The sequence below is a fragment of the Belonocnema kinseyi genome, chromosome 4 (genome assembly GCF_010883055.1).
Source record: "Belonocnema kinseyi isolate 2016_QV_RU_SX_M_011 chromosome 4, B_treatae_v1, whole genome shotgun sequence".
Lineage (NCBI taxonomy): Eukaryota > Metazoa > Arthropoda > Insecta > Hymenoptera > Cynipidae > Belonocnema > Belonocnema kinseyi.
In genome coordinates, this window is record NC_046660.1 from 80,821,416 (window position 1) to 80,845,043 (window position 23,628).

The 23,628-nt window shown below is 33.9% G+C and overlaps 2 protein-coding genes across 2 annotated transcripts in view; one reads left to right on the plus strand and one right to left on the minus strand.

The window, feature by feature from the left end:
• The window catches only part of LOC117170517, a 287,337-nt gene that overhangs the window by 37,232 nt on the left and 226,477 nt on the right, over positions 1-23,628 (plus strand). Inside the window, exon 2 of the mRNA XM_033357292.1 lies at positions 4,568-4,741. Coding sequence (XP_033213183.1) covers positions 4,633-4,741 — 109 coding nt within the window. The 5' untranslated portion in view covers positions 4,568-4,632. The remainder of the gene's footprint in view (positions 1-4,567; positions 4,742-23,628) is intronic.
• The window catches only part of LOC117170520, a 100,203-nt gene that overhangs the window by 8,606 nt on the left and 67,969 nt on the right, over positions 1-23,628 (minus strand). The window lies entirely within an intron of this gene.

A 23,628-nucleotide genomic window follows, 5' to 3' on the forward strand; every position in this document is an offset into this window, starting at 1 on the left:
TTTCTGTGGCGAAATGTTGTCACAGGCTTATACTGCCCAATATGTCGAAGGCATTTTTGGTTAGAGTTGGATTTTTATTTGATCATTTTGCACGGGGCTCTCTCGGTATATATATATCATCAGTCACGGACGCATTTTTATAATGCAATCAAGTGATCTGATGAGAGCAGTCTGCCCAGACATATTGGACAAAGCCTGGTTTTTACCCCATCATTGACGGACTGGGTTGCAGTCAAGTACACGATGAGGGGATCTACAGCTTAAGGTGGGTTTCGAACCACCAGAACCTCGGTAAAGGTATATTGAAAAATTTCCAGAGGTACCGGCTCAGGGATCGAACCCCGGACCTCTGAGGTGAAGTCCAAGTGTCTAACCAACAAATTATTATTATTATTATTATTATTATTATTATTATTATTATTATTATTATTTCACTACCCACTGAATAGGAGATAAGGCATTGAATTTTAACCAGTTTTTTCGACAGCTTTCGAAACGATTTATTTTTAAATCTGATAAAGAGAGCGGATTATTAAATTTGTATTACTGCGTCATTTTTGCAGACGATTATATCGATTTTCAATAACTGGGAATATACATGTCAACATTTATTTGACACAGGCCCACAAAAAAAGTTGTCTACACGAGACAAGTGACTAGGCTACCGTTATGGATTCTGAGCCGCTAAATGCGAAAAGTAAGAAAAAGCCTAGGGATTTTCTAATCATACAGGCCATACAACAAATTTGTCTGCATGGGGATAGTAACGAGGCTACCCTTATAGATTTCTTTGCGAAAAATTAAATCTCTACAATTCGTTGCACTAAAGAATATTATATCGATGTGACTGTTTTCGCGTATACTGGTATCATCAAAATAACGTGCAAATTATCCTTAGGGTTTTCCTTATTTTCTGCATCTAGTGGGAAAGTAAGACGTGTAAGATAAATTCTGAGGCTATATTTGGATTTAGCGGCTCAAAATCCATAAGCGTAGCCTAGTCACTTGTCTCGTGCAGAAAATTTTTTTATATGGCCTGTGTGACTTGGAAATCCCTAGACTTTTACTTACTTTTTGCATCTAGGAGAAAGCTGAGACGTATAAGACAAATTCTGGGGCCATATTCGGATTCAGTGTCTCAAAAATGCATAAGGGTAGCCTAGTAACTTGTTTTTTCATTAGTTAACAAAATAATGCTCAACCAGAAAAAAAATAATCAATTTTCAAGAAAATAGTTACATTTCCAAAAAAGAGATGAATTTTTAACTACATATTGTATATGAATCTTTAACTAGAAAATATAAATTTTCATTGAAACTATCAGCTTTCAACCTGTAATGGAATATTCAAATTTTTAGTTAACAAAATAAATCTCAACCAGAAAAAAATAACCAATTTTCCAAAACATAGTTACATTTTCAAAACAAAGAGATACATTTTTAACTAAAATGATAAATCTTTTTAAAAAAATCAATTTTCAACAAAAGAGTTCAACTTTCAACCAAGAAGCTGAAATTTTGACCAAAAAATATGCCTTTTTAGGAAATTAGTTTCAATTCCAAGAAAATAGTTTAGTTTCCAACCAAATACCTACATTTTTAACTAAAGCTGATGAATTCCGATCCAAAAATATCTTAGTAGCCTTTCCCACCAAAAGTAAATAATTTTTATTGTTGGATTCTATTAATTCAGTTCGCGTTTTAGCGAAAAAACGAGAACAGTGGGGAAGGGTATGTTTCTTAAAAACAAAGAACAAAAGAAGAATTCTTTCAAATCTATCATCAGAAAACTTATTAAATGTTAACTACGATCGTGACGACCTAAAGTTCCACTTCCCCCACCCACCAACCTGATACCAACATTTGTCTCTGCCTTCCTCCCAATAAGTAACGTATTTTATGAATGGCCCTTATATTTTTAATATTTAAAAGAAAAAATAGACCATGCATTCTCCGGTGAATATTTCTCAGTCAGCAGGAGTGTTTCTTTAATTTTAAATGTAAGGGGAGAGCATATGCGCAAAATGGAATTTTACAACCCTTTATCTCCGTGGAAAAATTTTTCTCAGTGTCGTCGCTTTATCTTCTGAAAGAGATATCCTACTTTCTGGTATAAATAACTTCGTTACTTATTCGCTCGCAAATATCTTTTTCTCAGAGTGCATTATCTTTACCGAAATCAAATTGCCGCTGAAAAATAGTTCCATTTTTGTAAGGAGCGGTCTTTCCTGACTTATGGAACATTCTAAAAATTGGAAATGGTAATATTTATTGCCTATTTTTACTTATGGGTTTTAAAGATCTAAGGCTAGCTAGAGGACTTTGCACTCTTACCCTATTCTTCTGTTTCCACTTTTCCCCCTTTTTCCGGTTTCGCATTTTTCAATTAATAAAATCCAATACAAATTCTACTATTTTCTTGAAACACAACATTTTTGTTAAAGCCATATTTTCTGTTCAAAAATTAAACTGTGTTATTATAAATGGGTCTTTTAGATAAAAAATTAATTCTGTTGGGTTCAAAATTCGCATCTTTTTTGGTAGGATAGACACATTTAGCGTTTGGAAATTCATCTTTTTGGAGTTAAAAATAAACTTTTTTATTTAAAAGTCATGTGTCTTTTCAGAAAATCGTCTTTTTGTGCTGAAAATGCAATTACTATATAGAAATTCAACTATTTGTTTTAAAATTCTATTTATTTGGTTCTACATGCAACTTTTTTTGGTACAAGTTTAATTTTCGTCGCTTGAAAAGTCGATCATTTGGTCAAAAATTAATCTTTGTATGCAGGTGGAAAATTACTTTTTAGCTCTTTGGGTGAAAATTGAACTATTTTCTTGAAGATTCAAGGAAAATTTTTTCTTTATTACCTGAAATTTATTGGTTTGTTAAAAATAAGGTTTGTTGAATACTCATCACTTTGGTTGAAAAGTGGGCTTTTTTGCTAAAAAATCTTTTTTTATTTTTGAAAATGATTGTTTATTTACTGAATGTTCAACTTTTCCTTTTTTTAATTAAAAATGTATATTTTTTAGTTAAAAATTTAACAATGTGGTACACAATTTACTTTTTGTTAAAAATTCATATTTTGGTCTTGAAAATTCAACTGAAATCATTTATGGTTGAGGATTAAACTATCTTGTTGACAATTCATTATGTTAATTGAAAACTCATCCCTTTCATTAAAAGTTTAATTATTTTTTTGAAAATTGATTTCTTTTACTTTAAAATTTGGCTTTTTAAAATTTTGGCAATTGTTCAGTTAAAAATGAACTTTTGTGTTAAAAATTTGTTAACAAAATTTGTTAAAAATTCTATTGACTACAGAATATTTACGTGTTAAAAAATCGTCTTTTTTTTTGAAAATTTATCATTTTAGTTTAATATTCATCTCTCTTATTAAAATTTTTAGTGTTTTGCTGAAAACTCGTTTTTTTTCTGCTAAAAATTAATTTTTCTACTTTAAGTTTCATGTTCCCATTTTTTATTTGGAAATTCATGTGTTTGGTTGAAAATTCGCAATTTTTGGTAGAAAATCAACTTTCTTGTTAAAAAAATCGTTTCTTTGGCTTTAAGATTCATCTCTTTTTTGGTAGAAATTTCACCTTTTTTGTTTGAAATATCAACTATTACATTCTTTGCTGATAATTGAGCTTTGCAGGTTAAAAATTTAACTATATCGTTGACAGTTTTTTCCTAGATTGATATATCAACTACTAAATGTTTCTTTAAGAATTTCTCGTTTCGTTAAAAAATCAAGTTTTCTGTTTTAGAATTTAACTGTGTTCTAAAAATTCGTCTGTTTGGCCTAAAAATTCATCAAGATATTTGGTTACAAGTGCAACTATTTTGTTAAAAATTCGTTTCATTAGCTTTAAAATTCAAAGGTTGGCTTACATTTTTTAGGATTAAAATATTTGTTTAAAGATTCAACTTCTTTGTGGCAAATTTAATTATTTTGTTATTTTGGATTGAAAATTTATTTCTTATGGTAGAGAAGTAGTCCTTTTGTTGTGAAATAAATAAATTAAAAGTATTCAATTTTAATCTGAATTTGTTTTATTCCGTTTATAAGATATTATAATAGTCATGCTAAAAATGTTGCAAGATTGAATTTCCTTATGGAAAAACCACAGAAAGTCTGGAAATTTTGAAAATGAAGTTTTGCGGCCACCTTGTTATAAATAATAAGGAGATGAAGGGATTTAATCTTTAATGTGGATTTCCGTCCATCGAAAGAAAGCTTACTAATTTGATGTCTTTTTCTGAAAATATCCATAAATGTAGCAAAATAGGAATCCAAATTTGAAAGAATCTTTTATTCAAAAGTTATTATTAAAATTTATAGGTGTCTAAAATATTAAGAGCCTTATTTTGAAAATATATCGAACTCGAAAGCAATCTGTTTTTGAATTGGAAAGAAAATTTGTTGGTAAACTTTTATCGAATACCCTCGTTAAATAGCAATCTCTATTTTTATAATCCCCAATAATTTGTTTTCTGTTTGTGTTAGTCGTCTGAGTTGGGATTACGATCTGTAATATGTATATGTATACTTTATGTGTAGGTGGTTGCCGCAAATGAAGCTGGAGAAAGAGGAAGAAAATTGACAGTCTCCGGGGCTCAGATAGGATGGCCACGTTCGTAGCCACGGGGCGTCGGAGTTGGGGTTGGGGGTGGGTGCTGTTTGCCGTCGCTTTGCTCATCCTGGCCACCCCCAGTCCCGCCGCCATCCGCAAAGGTAAGCTTTTAATCCTTCTTGGGACCCTGTTCTGATCACAGGCGGCCAAGATCACTCTAAACAGAATAGGAACCAAATGCACATTTATCCATCCATCCTTCACCTTAGAGCTTCAATCTGCGAATTCTCTCTACCTTTAGGATCTAGTTTAAACAGCTTCAATGACCCTTCAAACGTTCGCATCAATCTGCCTTGTTTGGATAATTAAATACTACTGATATTGATTTGGCAAGCCGCCGGACCGAGAAACCGGGCAATGACCGGAAATGATGTCCCATGATATAATGCTCACCTAGTCATGCAATAGTACTCTTCAATTAGTTGCTCACGCAAGGAGATTCAAAATCACTTTCATACATCAGACTTCACACTCTTTGCTTTATTCCGCCGTCTCTCGATTTTTAAAGGAATTTATACTTTTCCCCATTTTCATCGTTTTTTTCGCTTAAACGCGAATTGAGTAAATAGAACTCGACAGAAAATTGAACTATTTTTGCTTAAAAGTTCATTCTTTTTGGTTGAAAAGTCTACTATTATATTTTTAGTTTGGAATTCATCTTGCTTGGTTACAAATTCTACTACGCATTAAGTTTAAAATTTAATTATGTTGTTAAAGATGCAACTCTGTTGGTAAGGGGTCATTTTCTTCTTCAAAAATTCAACTACTTAGATGAAAGTTGAGCTAATTTGTTAAGAATTTAATTTTTGATAAAAATTAATTGTTTTAACTGAAAATTAAGTATTAACTTTTAACTTGCAAATTTATTTTTATTGGGTTAAAAATTCAAGTATTTTGCTATTCTTATTTTGAATTACATTTTATATTTATATCTTTTTGGTTGAAATATTGACTATTATGTTGAATTCTGAACCCTATTGTTCGAGTTTTTTTTTAGTTTCATCACATTATTTTAAAATTCATCTCTCTAGTAGAAAATTTAACTATTTTGTTGAAATTTTTGTTAATAATTAGTTTTCTTAACTGAAAATTTAAATACTTCATTTTTTGAAAGAATTGACATTTAAAATTCTACTATTTGGTTAAAAATTATTGTATTTCTTTCAAAATCCGCATTTTTTGGTGAGAAATTAAATTGATGCAAAATCCTGTTATAAAAAACAAGAATCCAACGACCAAATTTGGACCACAACGAATAAACTAAAACCAAAAAAACCCTATTGTAATCTGAAAAAATAAAATTTTCGGAAAAAAATATAAAAGAGGAAAGAAAAATGAGAAGGCATCCAACCAGCGGATGTGATTGGCTGCCTTCTCATTTTTCTTTCCTCTTTTTTATTTTTTTCCGAAAATTTTATTTTATTTTTTTGTTGTTTTTTTTGTTTTCTTGGTTTTTTTTCAGATTACAATAGGGTTTTTTTGGTTTTTGTTTATTCGTTGTGGTCCAAATTTGGTCGTTGGATTTTTGTTTTTTATAACAGGATTTTACATCAATTTGATTATTGGACGTTAAATGGGATTTTTAATTTGGAATTTGGTCTAATTTAAATTTCGTAAATTTTGAGAAATTAAATTTTTTGGTTAAAAGTGCATCCTTTTCGGTTAAAAATATAAATGTTTAATTCAAAATTGATAATTTTTTTATTACGATTTAACTATTTAAAAAAAATTTTTTATAGAATTTAACAGTTTTTGTTGTCAAATTAAAACCTTATTTTGTTTATATATGAACTGTGATACATTTTGTTGAGATTTTAACTTTTTTGGTTGAAGAATAAATTATTGAGTTCAAAATTGAACTACTTCCCAGAAAGTTAAATATTTTTGTGGTGGAAGATTCATAATTTCTGTCTAAAATTTTACTGTATAATTGTAAATTAATTATGATATTCCTACGTATTTTTTCCCGTTGAAGCCGAATAAGCAACCCGTTTAACCCCTAGACGTCAGGATTTTGGCATAAACTCAAAAACCCCCAATAAACCATTGAAACCGCGAAAATTATTTACCCTGCACCCTTTTCACTCTTCTCTCCTTAATTGGATAACGCCATAACCTCATGACTCCATAATCCTATCATCTTGTAATAATCTCAAAAATTAATCTCAAAATCCTGTAACCCGTTGATACTATCAGTATCAACCTCAGTAAATCCATGATAACGATTTTATTTATGCTTTCGAACTCTCTTGTCTTCGAAAGATCCAATAGAAGTCTACCATCATATTCGTATTCCATCTACCTTGGTAACGACTTTCCATTTCCTTGGTATCTTCATGGAAGCGTTCTACTTGTTCCTCACTGTAATCTACAAGATTTTCTTGAATGTTTTCCAGATGGAATTCAAGAAAGTGTAGCTTGTAACTCATCAAGCAGCCCATTTTTATTGTAGTTTTTGAGCAAGTCAGACACCAATTCCTTGTAGTTGTCAATCTTGTGATTGCCTAAGAAATCCTCAACCACATTCTTGAAGCTCAGCTATGCGTCGCGTTCCTTGAAATTCATTATGGCAATGAACGTTTCATTTCTAAATATCTTACGAATTTGAGGTCCATCAAAGACTCCTTCTTTCAATTTCGCGCTAGATAAAGTTGGGAATCGTTTGAATAAATAAGCAATACATTTTCCTTCGTTGTCCAAAGCTTTTACAAACTGTTTTATTAAACCGAAATTGATGTGCAAAGAAATAAGTTGAATTTTATTCGGCTCAACCAAAGGTTTGTTCTAAAATTTTTTTATCCAGTTTCCATATATTCTTCAGCTGGCCAATCTTTCTTAACGAAATGATTCTTGCGATCCCTGCTATCCCACAAGCAAAGAAAGCATGAGAATTTGGTAATACCAGATTGCTGACCTAGAATCATTGTCAAGATTTTAAGATCGCCGCAAATCTGACATTTGTGTTCTTCGTATCTAATCTTACCCAAAACCTTTTGTATGTTTGAATATTCTTCCTTGAGCGTTAGCGAGTATCGAAACATATTTATTTGTTTTATGTAATAACACCGCTTTAAAGCTTCATTTTGAAGAATTTATGAACAATCTTCACTTCACAGATTTGTGTATCTCTTTTTTGAATTCATTCATAAGACCATGAACATTGTTACATTATACCAAGTCGTCTTCTTCTGTAAGGTATTTTCGGAATCACTCATCCTAATTCCAATAAAATGAAGCCTTTGTTCCTTTACATAGCATATTTCTTTCTTTCAGTCTAGTTCTCTGATTAAATCATTTAGTTCTTCTTGATTGAATCGGCGTGGCGTACCATATTTTTCCTTCTTTACAACATATTCTTCCTGATCAGTGTCAGCGTTACTCTCGCTGCTCTCTTCATTGATATCTTCATCAGTTTTTTCATAAATCTCCATATCAACCACAGATACATCGAGGGCTACTTCATGAGCTTTCTCATTACTTATCTCAGAAATGGAAGCCTTGGTTGCGTTGGACGCGATTGCATACTGCATTTTTTGCAAATCACTGGAGTTGAATCCTACTGTGTCAAAAATCAAAATCGTCTTTGCTCTTGGGCTCCCGCCAAACAGTTCGTGTAACAAACTTCATTTTCGCAGCATGCTCATTATGTCGGCTCAGCATTGATCTGCAAACATAGCAGATCATTTTGGGGAACCAAGAATAGTTTCTTTGGATCACCTTACATCCAAAACAGTGCTGATATATTTGACGCAGGTATTGAGTGAATTTTTAAACAATTTTCTTCATCTTAAAATCACCGCACACGTAACAGTATCGACCACTGTTTCCATTAAATTCCTGTACATTTTCTCCCGAACGCGGTCGTGTTTTGCATTTTTCATTTTAGCCGTAAATGTATCAAAAACACACACGGTAGGGTTCCCATTCCTATCGCCAGTGAGTCCGCCGGCCTGAAGTGATAACTCCCATACCTCCCTCAAGCATGGGGGCTTTCCGACCTTGGCGATGAAAACGTCAGCTCGTCGTCGGACACACTTCGGCTTCATCCTCACACCGTACCTTCCACCTGCAGGGCAGCGCGCCTTCGCTGGTTTCGTTACCTTAGAGAATTGGAGAGTGAATCATTCCAAATATCTTCCTTAGAAGCAGTGTCACTATCTTCAGTGTTCTTTAAGGTAGCAGGATTTCAAATTCCAGGAAAAATGGTAAATATTTTTACGATTGAAATCGTAAAAAGTAGTAGTGGGGATAGTAGTGGCTTTTTGTTCAACAATTGTAAAACTACCACGAAAGAATTCAATTCCATAAATATTGTAAAAAATATATTGGACTACAAGCATACTGAGGTCTCAGAGACGTCTGAGAGGGGTTTAAAAAATAGTAATGAAGTAGATCTTGATTCATGACTTCACTCATGTAACTCTTATGATTTCAGGGTTTTGAGGTTATGGTGTTATGGGAATTCGGGGTTATAGAGCTACTTACCCATGACTATGTTGCACAAGAAAAATTCAAGAAATTGTTCTGTTTTCCCAAACAAGATTTTTTTCTGAATGAGGTTACGGGATGTTGAGGTTATGGAGTTTTATTATTGCGAGGTAAAGGGATTATGAAGCCATGAGGTTATAGGGTTACCAGATTAAGGGCAGGAGGGTGAAGATAGTACAGGGTATATAATTTTTGCGGTTGCAGTGGTTCATTGGGTGTTTTTGTGGTTATGTCAAAATCCTGACAACATCCAGGCAGGAATAAATAATGAACGTTAAATCCGTGTTAAATTAACGATAAAAATTAAAACTCAAAATTTTGAAAAAATTAAGGATGGAGCCTTATGCAATACTTAAAAACACGTATTTTCTATGATGTTCGTCCAGAAGTTTTCGAGTTTTGAAGAAAAATCAATTGTGTTGTTAAAAAGTGTATGGTTGGAAGAGAATCTCAAAATTTTCTCTAAAGTAAAAATGGCACCTCATTATTATTTTTAAAAAGTTACACAATTTTTACAAATGTATGACTATTCGGTGAAACGTTCTCAAATTTAATCAAAATTGGGCGGCCATCATACATTTTTTCAAAGTTTTGAGTTTTAATTGTCATCGCGTAATTTCTAGTGGATAAATCTGCCCTTTGCAAGAAATTGACGAGATTTTGTTATCAATTGTGGAAATTGCAGTTTTCTTCCAAAGCACCCCGCACTAAATGTATGGGAAAATGGCTTTCGGTGGATTTAGCTGAAACTTTGTAATTTTTAAGGTTATAAGTGCCGGATGAAATATCCGTAAAAAAGTCCAAAAAATGGACAGTTTTAGCGGTCTGTCATATTTTGGCCTACACCGTTGACTCATATAGCGCGCTTCTCAAAACGATCAAACGCTATGCGCCCAAGATTTTAACTTGACTAATTAATCACTTATTTAAAGGCAGAAATGGTACCCGAAGTAACATTAGTAACTAGTGCGCACATACCGATAATAACATTCTACCCTTCGCAAGAGGTTTGAACGCTAAGCGCTCAAGATCAGCGAATAAAACCAATCCTAGGAACTTTAGCGACAAAAGCGATGTCACTATAAGAATCACGCAACAGAAAGTAGTCAGTAATATGTTTAGCCAAACCAATGAGTTATATTGCGCGATTCTCGAAACAATCAAACGCTAAGCGCCCAAAATTTTAACTTGACTAATTAATCACTTATTTAAAGGCAGAAATGGTACCCGAAGTAACATTAGTAACTAGTGCGCACATACCGATAATAACATTCTACCCTTCGCAAGAGGTTTGAACGCTAAGTGCTCAAGATCAGCGAATAAAACCAATCCTAGTAACTTTAGCGACAAAAGCGATGTCACTATAAGAATCACGCATCAGAAAGTAGCCAGTAATAAGTTTAGCCAAACCAATGAGTTATATTGCGCGCTTCTCGAAACGATCAAACGCTAAGCGCCCAAGATTTGAACTTGACTAAGTAATTACTTTTTTAAAGACAGAAATGGTATGCAAAGTAACAGCAGTAACTAGTACGCACATCGATAATAACAGTGTACCCTTCGCCAGAGGGCCGAACGCTAAGCGCCCATGTTCAGCGAATAGAACCAATCCTAGTAGCTTTAGCGACACAAGCGATGTCTATACGCAACACGCATCTAGAAGTGGTCAGTAACATGTTTAATCAAACCAATGACAATATGAGTCAACATCGTTGATTCATATAGCGCGCTTCTCATAACGGGCAAACGCTAAGCGCAGAAGATTTGAACTTGACTAAGAAATAACTTTTTCAAAGGCCTTTGACAAAAGAAATGACAAACATACCTTCGTCGATGGAAATAATGAGTGAATGCTGCATGATGAACGACTGTCACTTTTTAAAGCAAAAAAGCGAACGACTTCAGAATGAGCCACGAACTGAAAGTAGGCCTAATGACCTAAAAAAAGTTGAAACCTCAGCATTCACTTATTATTATATTAAACATATATATATATATATATATATTAAACATATATTAAACAGCATTCACTTATTATTTCCATTGTCGATGGTATGCTTGTCATTTCTTTTGTGAAAGGTCTCGAGAGCGGATAGTAATTTTATTGGTAAGCTTAGGAAAAAAAATTCCTATCTGTTCCCTTTTGTATTAATTGTGTTGTATTTCTTATTGCCTTTTCGTGTTTAGTTTCTTTTGTTTATTCGTTTTATTTTGTTGTTTCTGAATTTTTCTTTCGTTTTATTAATACATTCCTCTGCCTTTCAAGACCATAAGAGCTATCATCGATGGAACTTATGCTTACATGCAGAAGAGCAGTAACTGTCGCGTACTTCGACAGTCATTCTGCAAACATAAAGGAGGTCACTTGGTAAAACCTGCTCTCATTGTTGCTCCAGACGGATACATACTTGAAATACAAGGACCGTATTTTTCTGACTCGCGAAACAATGACGCACAAATGCTCATTAACGAATTTGAAAGAGATGGAAGGTATGAGAGAATTTTTCAACATTGGTGATATTTTTATAGAGGACCGTGGATATAGAGATGCCCAACCACTTTTAGAACGCTTAGGAATTGTGTCCAAGATGCCACCATTTCTACAAAAAGGACAGAGTCAATTGGTAACGGAAGAAGCAAACGAAGCTCGGCTAATAACGAAATCTAGATGGATAGTGGAATCCAGAAATGGCCACATAAAGTCCATTTTCAAGTTCTTCGAGAAAACGATTCCGATGGCTCATGTACACAATCTAAGGGACTTCTTTCGTATTGCTGGTGCCATAATTAATCGATACCATCCTGTTATCGAGATGCAAGGCGTTACCGCAGAGCTTGCAAGAAAATATATAGCGAGAGCTCGTGAGCCAAATATTGTGCAAGCGCGCGTAGAAGTGGACAATATGCGCTACTGAAATGCAAATTGGAATCGCCTGCATGAACTTGAAGTACCACAATTCCCTCGCCTTACATTGGAAGAAATACGCGACATAACAATTGGCGTATATCAAGTAGAACTTGCCCCATCTTACGTTCAAGACAAGCTGCAACGAGAAGAAGATGAGGAGTTTCAACTAGATACGCGACTTAATGAACCTGGTTTAATCAGAGTACGAGTATTTTCTCGTTTCCGAAATGCGACAAGGTACCAGCTGTGGAGAGCGTTCAATGAAATTGATGACATAGGACCAGACAATAACGAAACTCTTCTCGGTTATTACTGCACATGTAAGTCAGGGGCCAGAACTCTTGGCACTTGCGCACATATTGCAAGCTTTTTATGGTTCCCGGGTTATGCACGTCACCAGCAACACATAAAGTATCCTCAAACTTCCTTGTTACAAAGGATTCTAGACGCTGCTAATAGAGGTGAACAAGTGAACCCGAATCAAGAGCCAGAAATAGTTTAATATTTCGCAAAAGCTACTGGGTTTGGTTCTATTCATTGATCATGAGCGCTTAGCGTTCGGCACTCTTGAGAACAGTACAATGTAATTATCGGAATGTGCGCACTAGTTACTAATCTTACTTTGGGTAACATTTATGCCTTTAAAAAAGTGATGAATTAGTCAACTTAAAATCTTGGGTTCTTAGCATTTGATCGTTTTGAGAAGCGCGCAATATGAGTCAACGGTGTAGGCGAAAATATGACAGACCACGATCTGAACCGTGATTTCTATGTTGACATCGCTTTTGTAACAAAATCTGTTGTAATTCGGTTTATTCACTGATCTTGAGCGCTTAACGCCGCATAGCGCTAAAACTGTACATTTTTTAAAATTTTTTATGGATATTTCATCCGGCACTTATAACCTTAAAAATTACAAAATTTCAGCTAAATCCACCGAAAGCCATTTTCCCATACATTTAGTGCGGGGTACTTTAGGGGTCTGGCATTTTGTAAATTTTGAAAGAAATATTTTGTATATATATATTTTTTGTTTGTTTTGTTTTTCAATATAATCGAAGGATCATAATTGTACAGAGCCATAGGATTGCGATAAAATATAAAAAAATTACCTGCATTTGAAATTTTATGGTACTTTCGTCAATGTTCATTACATAAGAAACTTTGAGTGCTATAGATCACATGTCAATATTAATGGATGCCGCTCAAATTTGGTAGAGATAATTTTTTTGACGATTTCAAGAAAATAGGGGGTGAGACCTAATAAATTTGAGGGCAGGCGGTCTTTGTTCTACCGGGATTAAACCACAGTACTACGAGACTTAAATTAAACATATTACATATAATGATAATAATAATTTTTTTATTTTTCGGTCGTTTTTTATTTGGATCGATATATTCTCTAATATATTCTCTAGCTCTAAGAAAGCATCCAGAGGTGACTGTTGTCACCTCCAACGCTCGTAGCCGCTCGTAATTTTATAGCTACAAGATCATCGCAGGAGGTTTCAACCATCGTATTAAATTATTTGAATTAACTTATAACATTCTAATCTCATCAGTAACTTGACTTAGTCCGTGGCTATGATATATAACTGTCTACCCGAGTAAAAGTTGCAACCCGCCGTGCATCTGTGTTATTAAAAAAGTAGTAAATGGGCGATTTTAATTCAGTTTTTAAATCCCGAGCGCTTGAGGTCTTGCGCTGATTGGTCAAAAGCTTTGAGCCTCAGATGACGTGCGCAAAAGACGTACAACCCAGCCCTATCCGACTACTGAGAAAAGTAGTTGTCGTTTACAAGTTCCATTTCGCGGGTGAACTAATCCGCCGGGCGACGCCTCAATCGTCCTGCTCTAGAAAAGCATTGTTCTTATGAGAAACTCAATAATTAATATTAAGTAATAACATTCCAGAGCATTATTTCAGCTCATAGAATTAAGACCAACAATTCTTTGATGGGTAATTGATATTTAAAAAAGATAAAATTCATCGAAGTATGAAAGGATTATTGAAAAATGATTATTTTAAAAGTGCTTACACACGTATGTTACTAACAATAGGTATTGAACATGTGTAAATAGGTATGTGTTTTTTAATCAAATAATTAATAGTTACTGCGTATTAAGAATAAATTTTCTGATAACAAATATAAATTAATTTTCTAACAAATTGGAAGTCGGAACCATATTGAGAAAACACAAATCCTAAGAGAAAACGAAATATGTAACAATATCTTAGAAAGTTGAATAACGAAATTAGCAAATGTAATACTATCTTAATGTTTTCTTCAGTGTTGTAAATTAGGAATTAAACTATTTTGAATTTTATTAATTCAATTTTTAAGAACAAGAAAATTTTTATTTATTAAATATAATGATCTAATGAAAATGGTTGTATGCAATTATTTCTTTAATTGAAACACATGTTTATTGCATAATTAATTGTTATCATGTAATAAAATGCATTTTTTCAGCGAAATATATGTTGAAAAGAGGGGGGGGGGGGTAAATGAATTAAACGAATAAGTAGCTATTAGCAAAATCAACAAATTCAGTATATTTCTCTAAAATGCACAACTAAATAACGTACAATATAAGTACTATAATGCATGAAAATTTTTAAAGTCAGGTATATATTAATGCAAATAAAACATAAATAACACCTTTAAGGCTTGTAGATATTCATCATTACTTCACAAAACTTAAAAACTAATTGGATCGGTCAAGAGCAAATTTAGAACAAAATTTAATGTATAAATACAGACAAAACTTAATCTTTTTCGTTTGCAGTGTTAGGCGTTTAAAATATTTGTATTCATAAAAAACGTATAAAGTTTCAATAAAAATTTCCGTTTTTTTTTTAGAACAAAAGATTTTAAATACTTTAGAACTCTTATTACATTCCATTTTGTACAGAATTTTTTTCCTAAATTAAAAGGAGTGGCTCAATGGTATAATAATAGTAATATTAATATATAATATAATCAATATAATAATATGTAATGTATAATAATATGGATGGTAGCCCTAAGAAATCATCCAGAGGCGACTGTTGTCACCTCCAACGTTCGCGGCCGCTGTTTAAATATAACAGCTGTAAAAAATGAAATACAAACTACACCATGCTCCTGATTTTTTATCTAAAACATCATTGCAAACATTTTAAAGATCGAATTAAATGAACTTATAACATCCTCATCTCATTAGTTACTTGACTTAGTCCGTGGCTACGATAAAAAACCGAGTTCACTCGAGAACAAGTTGAAAAAAAAATATATAATATTCTTCTCGGGAAATTTATCTAGCAATTTACGAAAATTGATATTTTATGCAGGCTTTAAGGTTTTACACTTGCAATTGCAGAATCTCTCGGGGACAAAATACGTTCTTTTTTAGAGTAAATGAGGCGATATGTATTTTTCCATTTTACCCAAAAAAATGTCTACGAAATTCTATTTAAATGTTGTGTTTTGTTTTCCCAAATCTCCAGTTTTTTTAATCTTTAAAAACTTTGGATCTAATTGAGATATTTATCGTTTTCTTTTTCAGTTTGGCATCGTTTATTGTATGATTTTGGAATCTGCCAAAAAATATTTTAAAACTTCCAAATTAATAAAATAGCGGTAGACTTTCTGAAAATATGCCAAGTTGCTTAAAATACCCACAATTATATATTTTTTGTCAATTTCGTTTAAAATTTGTAGTTTTATAATAAAGATATCTTCTGTGTTTTATGAGGGCTAAGTAACTTTTGTGGCGTGAAGAATTCTTTTTCTTCATATAATCAGATTTTCTATTTTTTCTTGTAAACAACGAGAGATATGAAAACGTTTGAGATAAAGCTTTGCACATCTAAAAAGGGTATATTTCTTCTATTAGCAAAAACTTTGTTTAAATATTGGGAAGAATAAAAAGATGGCATTTTCCAGATAATCTTATATTTTTTTAATCAAATTTTAAGAAAATAAAAAAAAAATCTTCTAGAAAAGCCCACCTTTTTATTCTTCCTAATATTTTTGAAAAGTGTTGGCTAATATAAGAAACCCATCTGATCAGCTTTATATGGATTAGACCATTTTTAGGCCGAAAGAATTCTTTTTTTTCTCTACAAATTTTATTTTTAAATCTTCCTCGCATATTATGGTGATCTATCGCAAAAGAGCAAATGTCATTTTAATATAACGTTTTTAAACGTGCAAAGTAGCATCTCAAATTTTTTTAATATCTTTTGCTGTTTACAAGAAAAATTAGAAAATTTGATTATATGAAAAAAAATTCTCCTGCCGAGAAAATTTATTCAACCCGCATAAAACTCACAAGATATCTTTATTATGAAACTAAAACTGTAAAACGAAATTGGCAAAAAATATGTATGAAGACAAAACACTGACATTTCCTGTATCGTTACCTTATGTGTAATACATTTGTTTTTATTTTAATTCTTAGTATGAAATATATTTAAATTATTCTTCAATAATATGTGGAGTATAAAACTTCTAAAACGAGAAGACGATCCGAATATGAAGGAATTGAAAGAAGAGTCCGCTTTTCTTTGCAGGAGTTGTATCCCGAATTACAAAAGGGTACTACCATGACCTGCCCTTGTAACGACCCATACTCAAAACATCAAAATATTTAAGAAAACGCACTATATCTCACTATTAGCACCGAAAGTCAGAATTATAAATTAAAATCCGATATTTTATTATTTAAATAGTTTTAACACATAACACTCTATGTTTTTCTGGATCAGGACGAATGACGCGCTATCTAGTGACTAGGGGATGAGTTCACCCGTTATGTGGAGCTTGTAAGCGACAACAGCTGCTGTACAAAAGCTCGGGGAGTCGGATAGGACTGGTACAACCTAATTCTGAAAGAAGTTTGGGTTCCCCAGGATTCACCACGCATTCCAGATAAATAATGAGGTACGAATTAAAAACAATGTAACAGAATAGTTGCATGTGTTCACGAAAATTCTCGGGACGTGGTTTCTTTGGGAAATTTTTCTTAAATCTTTGTTTGCGAAATCTTTTTTATTCGTTGAAGTCATTAAATTATTTGAAATCTATATTTAGTAAAAAAATATTCTAAAATGTTTTGAAACCTTCTCAAATCTTCCAAATGTTTTTAAATCTTTGAAATCTGGTGTACTGTAACCTTTTTCATAATCTTTGAAGCCTTTGCATATTTTAAAAGTTGAAAAAACTTTGTGAAATGTTTTGTAATATGGCGTATACTCAAAAACCGAGTGGTGAAACTATTTAAAATTCCGTTATATGCCGTTATAATTCGCCGCTTCTTACCTCTCATCATTTGAATCTCAGATTCATCGTTGCAATTTTTATAATCATACGGATAACAATTTTCATTGCAGTTAGTCAATAGCGTTTGATTCTTATCTTTAATTCAATAAGTAAAACAACAGATTTTATCACCAATTAATTACGTACAACCTGCAGATATTCACTTGATTTAATTAATTAAGTTCGAAGTACAAATCGATTTTGACACTTTTCAAACGTCAAATATCACTCACGTACCGTTACATTATTGAAAACCAACTCTAATTTTTAAGAAAGTACTTAATGCACGTCCCGAATATATTTGTGAACAATTTTAATGTTGTGTTACATTTTTTTAAATTCGCAACTAATTATTTATTTAAAATGCGCGGTGAATCCTGGGAAACATAGTGTATGTTCCGATTTGAGTATATGAGAGTTTTTTAAAGTTTCAAAGTTGGCAATGCCATGTATAAGCATAGGCATCATTGCGCACCGGCAGCCTATGCTTATACATTGGCATTGCCAACTTTGAAACTTTAAATAACTCTCAACTGCTCAAATCGGAACATACCCATAACCTTTTTTCAGAATTAGGTTATACATATGTGTTGCGCACGTCTTCTGAGTCTCGAAGCCTTCAACCAATCAGCGCAAGATCTCGGGCGCGGGAGATTTGGAAACTGAATTAAAATCGCCTTTATAGTACTTTTTTTCATTACACACGTGCAAGGCGGGTTGCATTGTATGCTAGGGTTTATATCATTATATTCCCTATGACTACATAGTAAACGTCCTTACTGTATACAATAATAGTACTTAACTCGGCAAAAAAAATCAGGGCGATCAACATATATGCCATCTCTGTCCTCGCGTACTTCTTCGGGCTCATAAAATGGTCAAACACCGACCTTGAAAAGTTGAACAGAATTGTTCGCGTAGAAATGACAAAACACCGAATGCACCACAGAAATTCAGCGATTAAAAGGGTAGTTCTACCACGACATTTAGGGGGTAGAGGCGTTGTAGATGTCAAAAAACTGTGTGAGTCACCTGTTATACAGTTGCAAGACTATTTTAACAGTAAACGAAATGTTGCGCTTTACAGTACCATCTGCCAAGCGAATCTTGACTACACGCCCATAAATTTGTCCGCAGATGGGGCCTTGAATATCAGGGCAGAAACCATGGAGGAAATAGAAATACAATGGAGGCAGAAAGCCATCCATGGCGAGCACCCCAACACGTTAGATCAAAATGAAGTGGATAGTGAGGCATCTAATAATTGGCTAAGAAAGGGTGTTCTGTATCCAGGGACGGAAGGATTCGTCATTGAAATACAGGTCAAGGTTGTCAGCACCAGGAATTATCGCAAACACGTATTACATCAAGACGTGATTGGCCAGTGCCGATTATGTGGAGATACCAACGAATCCATCTAGCAGATTATTGATGGCTGTCGCATAATGGCTCAGAGAGAATATACGCAAAGACATAATGATGTAGCGGTTATTATACATCAATAACTTACCCTAAACCTAGGACTCTTAAAAGAATGGATGCCCTTCTATAGATAAATTCCAATGCCCGTTTTAGAAAGCGAATATTACAACTTATATTGGGATGTTACTGTCCAAACGGATGATTACATGGGGCCAATCAACTTGATTTCGTAATGCGAAAAAAAAGGTGGAAGAGTCTACATCATTGACATTGCTTGTCCGCTTAACCGAAATTTGCAGTCAACCTATACAACCAAGATCCACAAGTATAGCGAGTTAAGGCATGAAGTAAAGACCATATGGAAGAATGTGAATCATGCATCTATTCATCCCATTGTGATTTCGGCTACAAGCAATGTGCACGCTAGATGCACTGAAGATCTTGAACATTTAGGAGTCAGTACATTTAGCAGCAGCTCAGAAGGCGGTTTTATTATAAACCTGTCGCATTGTAAGAAACTTTCTTGATCATCAGGAAGCGAGCGACTAGAAACCTATGGAGTGGCAGATGGTAGCTCGAAGAAAACATCCAGAGGTGACTGTTGTCACCTCCAACGCTCGTGGCCGCTCGCTCGTAATTGTATACCTACAACATCATCGCAGGAGGTTTTAACCATCGTATTGAATTATTTAAATTAACTTATAACATTTTACTCTCATCAGTCACTTAACTTAGCCCGTGGCTATGATGTATAACCGGGTTCACCCGACTAAAAGTTTAGTAGTACCAATAAAATTGACTGGAAGAGTTAAAAATGAATAGCGTTTGACACTGCAAATTTTGGATGAAAAACTTTTAGGAGAATCCACATCATTCTCGGCTATAAAAAGCACACTTACCATACTTACAATGCACTGTTATTTAATTTAAATTCCTAATAATATATTGTATTAGTCGGAAATATTCCTTTTTTAACTTATTTGAATTTTAATTTTTGATCTAAGAAGAGAACCTTTTTTAAATATTTTATGATATATTGGACATGACGTAATTCTGCCGTAAAATAATAATCCTGTATAATGAAGAATCGCAAGAATATATCGATAAAAAAAAGGCCGAAAAATCAAAATAAATGTTTCTATGGCCCGGACCGTGCCCAGACCAGGTCAAATCTAGCCCAGATCTGGAAAACGGAACTGGGCCCGATCGCTGATAAAACACACGGGCCGGTTCGGAAACAGATCTGGTGCCCGATCGAAACCCCGTCCAGGACCGACCAATTTCCCACTAAGAGCCATTTTTTAAATTTATAATTTCTTATACATTATATTTTTCATTTAAGTACCAAATATTAACACAATAATTATATTAATCCAATTATTGCGCTAATGTGCGTCAGTCCTTTTCCCGCAGTGACAGGGTAAATTATTTAAACACTGGTTTTATTGACCACTAGAAAGTTTTGCATTTTATGATTATAGTTCTTCAACCAATACTTAAATTTACGTAGGAGGGACCAGGACAGGTAATTAAGTGCATGGAAGTTGAATCTTACAATTTTACAAAAAATACGTCGAATTCAGATATTCAAATTTTAATCGTAGTTTAAGTCCTATTTTAGGAAAGACATTAAAAATGTGATAATAATTCTATTTAAAAAATGCTCGTATAATTTGCGGATGAAAAAAACGCATGGAAATCCGCAAAAATTATCAAATTTCAACTCTTATTTCAGAAATTTTAAACTCTACATGAGATTGTGGAAATTTGGAAAGTCACAATGCGGCAACTCTCAGTCGGAGGAATTTTAAGTTCGGAAAAAATTTGCAGGAGTGCAGCAATTTATTAGCATATCATAAACATTGATTAGTCACGAAAATAATCTAGTTCACACCCAACTGATCTTTAAATCTAATTTAAATCTAATCTTAATAGAGCGATATATTTTCGTGCGCCACATTAGGCGCCGCTTTTCTACAACTAATATTTTAAATCATTTATCCCGTAGACATGAAAGTACCCTGTCTGTGAAGAATTACCCATACGAGAATCTTCCCGCGAGGATTCATCACATAAAAAATGGGGGTTGACTAAAGTTGCGGCTCAAATAAAAGTTGGTATCATTGAAAACTTGAGCTCCAATAGATAACTGTAAAGAGCCAAAAGGGTTCGTTTAGAGCAGCGATTCCCAAACTAGTGCCGACGGTCGGCGGCCTGACCGCGGTCGGGGGAAGCCACCCCTGGCCGGGCAGCCCCATAGGGGGGAAGCCCGCCCGGGCTCAGCACCTAGGTAGCCCCTCCCCCGCTATAAGGACCCTTTCATTGTCATGAACATGGAGAATAGATATGAGGAGACCAATCTGCAATGCATGGAATTCGCCAAAAACGGTCACTTTTCTGTTGCCAAAAGTACGCACACACAAAAAGTACCGCACTTAAAAAATATACGGCCGCCTCCATTGATTTGTTTTGACAGGTCACTTGAACAAATAAATAATTAATAATCAGACAGAATTTTGTGTAATTTTTGTGCAATACAAAATTATTCGTCATGGAAGCGGTAGGTAGTATGTTAATTAAAATATCAAATTACTTTTACCAACACTATGCGTGCGACAGGTATTCGACGCGTTCGTAACCAAACAATAAACATACAACTTACACCACTCTGAAAGTCTTGTACACTATACACTTGAAACCACACTTATTGGAAACTTTCGCTTTTATATAGCGATTCTTGATTTTAACATCCTTGCATTCATTCACAAACTATTAATTGTTCAATCATTATTTATTTACATTTGACTTGCGTTTACATCGACAGCCATTTTTTTAAAGTGCGGCTGGCACACCACGCTCCATGGTCATGAGATTTAAGGCTGTTTCAATAGCTAAAATCCCAAAGACATGGCTCAATTCAATTCTAATTAACTGAATTATTTTCCTGGTCTAATTTTAAGAAAATGAAAAAAGTGGATGAAAATCGGTTAATATTTCGAGTAATTAAGCATATCTTTAAGTACATGCAAAATTACAAGAACTGTCAACTGGCATTGAAGATATTAACCGGTTGTCATCAACTTTCTTTTCATTTGCTCAAAATCAGATTAGGAAATTGATTCAACTATTTAAAATTCAATTTATCAACATTTTAACACATTTTAATTTTTCTCAACCGGTTCTAATTCTCTCGCGTGAAGCATGTAACCTACCGCATGGCCGACAGTCAAGTATCCCCCTTGGCTTCTAGTAGAGGGAAAACATGGTAGGGTGGCGGCCTTGCCTCTCCATGAAAACTGCAAAAAAAGTTTGGGAATCGCTGTTTAGACTGTTTAGAGCGCTCTTGAAAAGAACATGGAGGCGCATTTAAAAGCTAAACGCTTGCAAAGTAGGGCTGATAAGTTAGAGATCGATTTACGTTAACACAGCCACACAACAAAAAAAGTGTGTGGATCTGGTAACAAGACACACGTATTCCTATGGATTTTGGGGCGCTGAATTCAAATTCGGTATTAAAAATCCCCCATCACATCATGGTTGAGCCATAACCTCAAAAATGACTTCAGATCATGCACTGAGGCAAATAAATTTCAAAATAATGCCAGTGATGCAAATTTTCACTTCAAAAACATGTCGACAACTGTGAAGGATCAACCCTTGCCTGATAACAACTTATTTAACATAACTTTACCCAACAGAACCTGACCTCACCTAACCTGAATTAACAGAAATTTATTGAACTACACGTAAAGCTCTAGAAGCATATTCTCCCAGTAGCAAATGTGTGCTACATCGAATGGGTCAACTCGAGCCTAACCTAGAAATAAATCTAACCTAGCCTAACCAAACCTAACCTAACCTCCCGTTGTGTTTGCGCTACCGTTTCATTCAACTTCGGCTTAACCTACATAGAGGTTTAACCTATCCTAACCTAAAAAACCCTGACCTAACATAACCGATTACGCTGGAAACCCTGTTCTTAAACTTCTTAAACGTAAGCGTCACCCTTTGCATCGTTCCTTCGAAGAAAAAAGGACACGTTATAGCAGACAAAAAATAGACTGAAGTAGGTCTATAAATCAATTTAATTACGATAAAAAGCAAGATAAAATGTAAACACGAAAGATAGTATAAATATATCCCTTAAGTCTAAGAAAAGCAGAGAGAAAAAAATTTTGAATAAAACTCTTATTCATTTGCATGTTTAAGTTGCAGTTCTACATTTTAATTGATATAAACATTGTCAGGTTAATTGAAATGGGGTCAATTCTACATTGTAGTTCTAAGTTTCTTCAAATGAGTAATGTGCGTCTAAAGTTTTAACCACCTGTAGTACAACAAGATGAATTTTATTGTGTTACAACGGGAAGACTTAAGTTAAGTTGTGTTGCGTTAAGCAAAATTTCTTTAGGTTCTGTTAAGCTAGATTCATTTGTAGGTTAAGATCGAGTTAACCTATTAAATATAGCACACATTTAATACTGAGAACCGTACGCTTACATAGCTACACGTGTGGTTGAATTTCATTCGGCTAGGTTAGGTTAGGTCAGGTTTTGTTAAGTTAGGATAGGTTAAACCTTTATGTAAGTTAAGCCGAAGCTGAATGAAACGGTGCCGCAAACACAACGGGACAACATAATGAGTTCAATTGTGTTACGTGAAGTTAAATTAGGTTAGGTTAGGTCAGGATAGGTTTGACCTCTTTCCAGGTTAAGCCCAAGCTGATTCAAACGGTACCGTAAACACAACGGGACAAAACAACCAGTTTAATTGTGTTTCGTGAGGTTAGGTTAGGTTAGGCTAGGTTAGATTTATTTCTAGGTTAGGCTCGAGTTGACCCATTCGATGTAGCACACATTTGCTA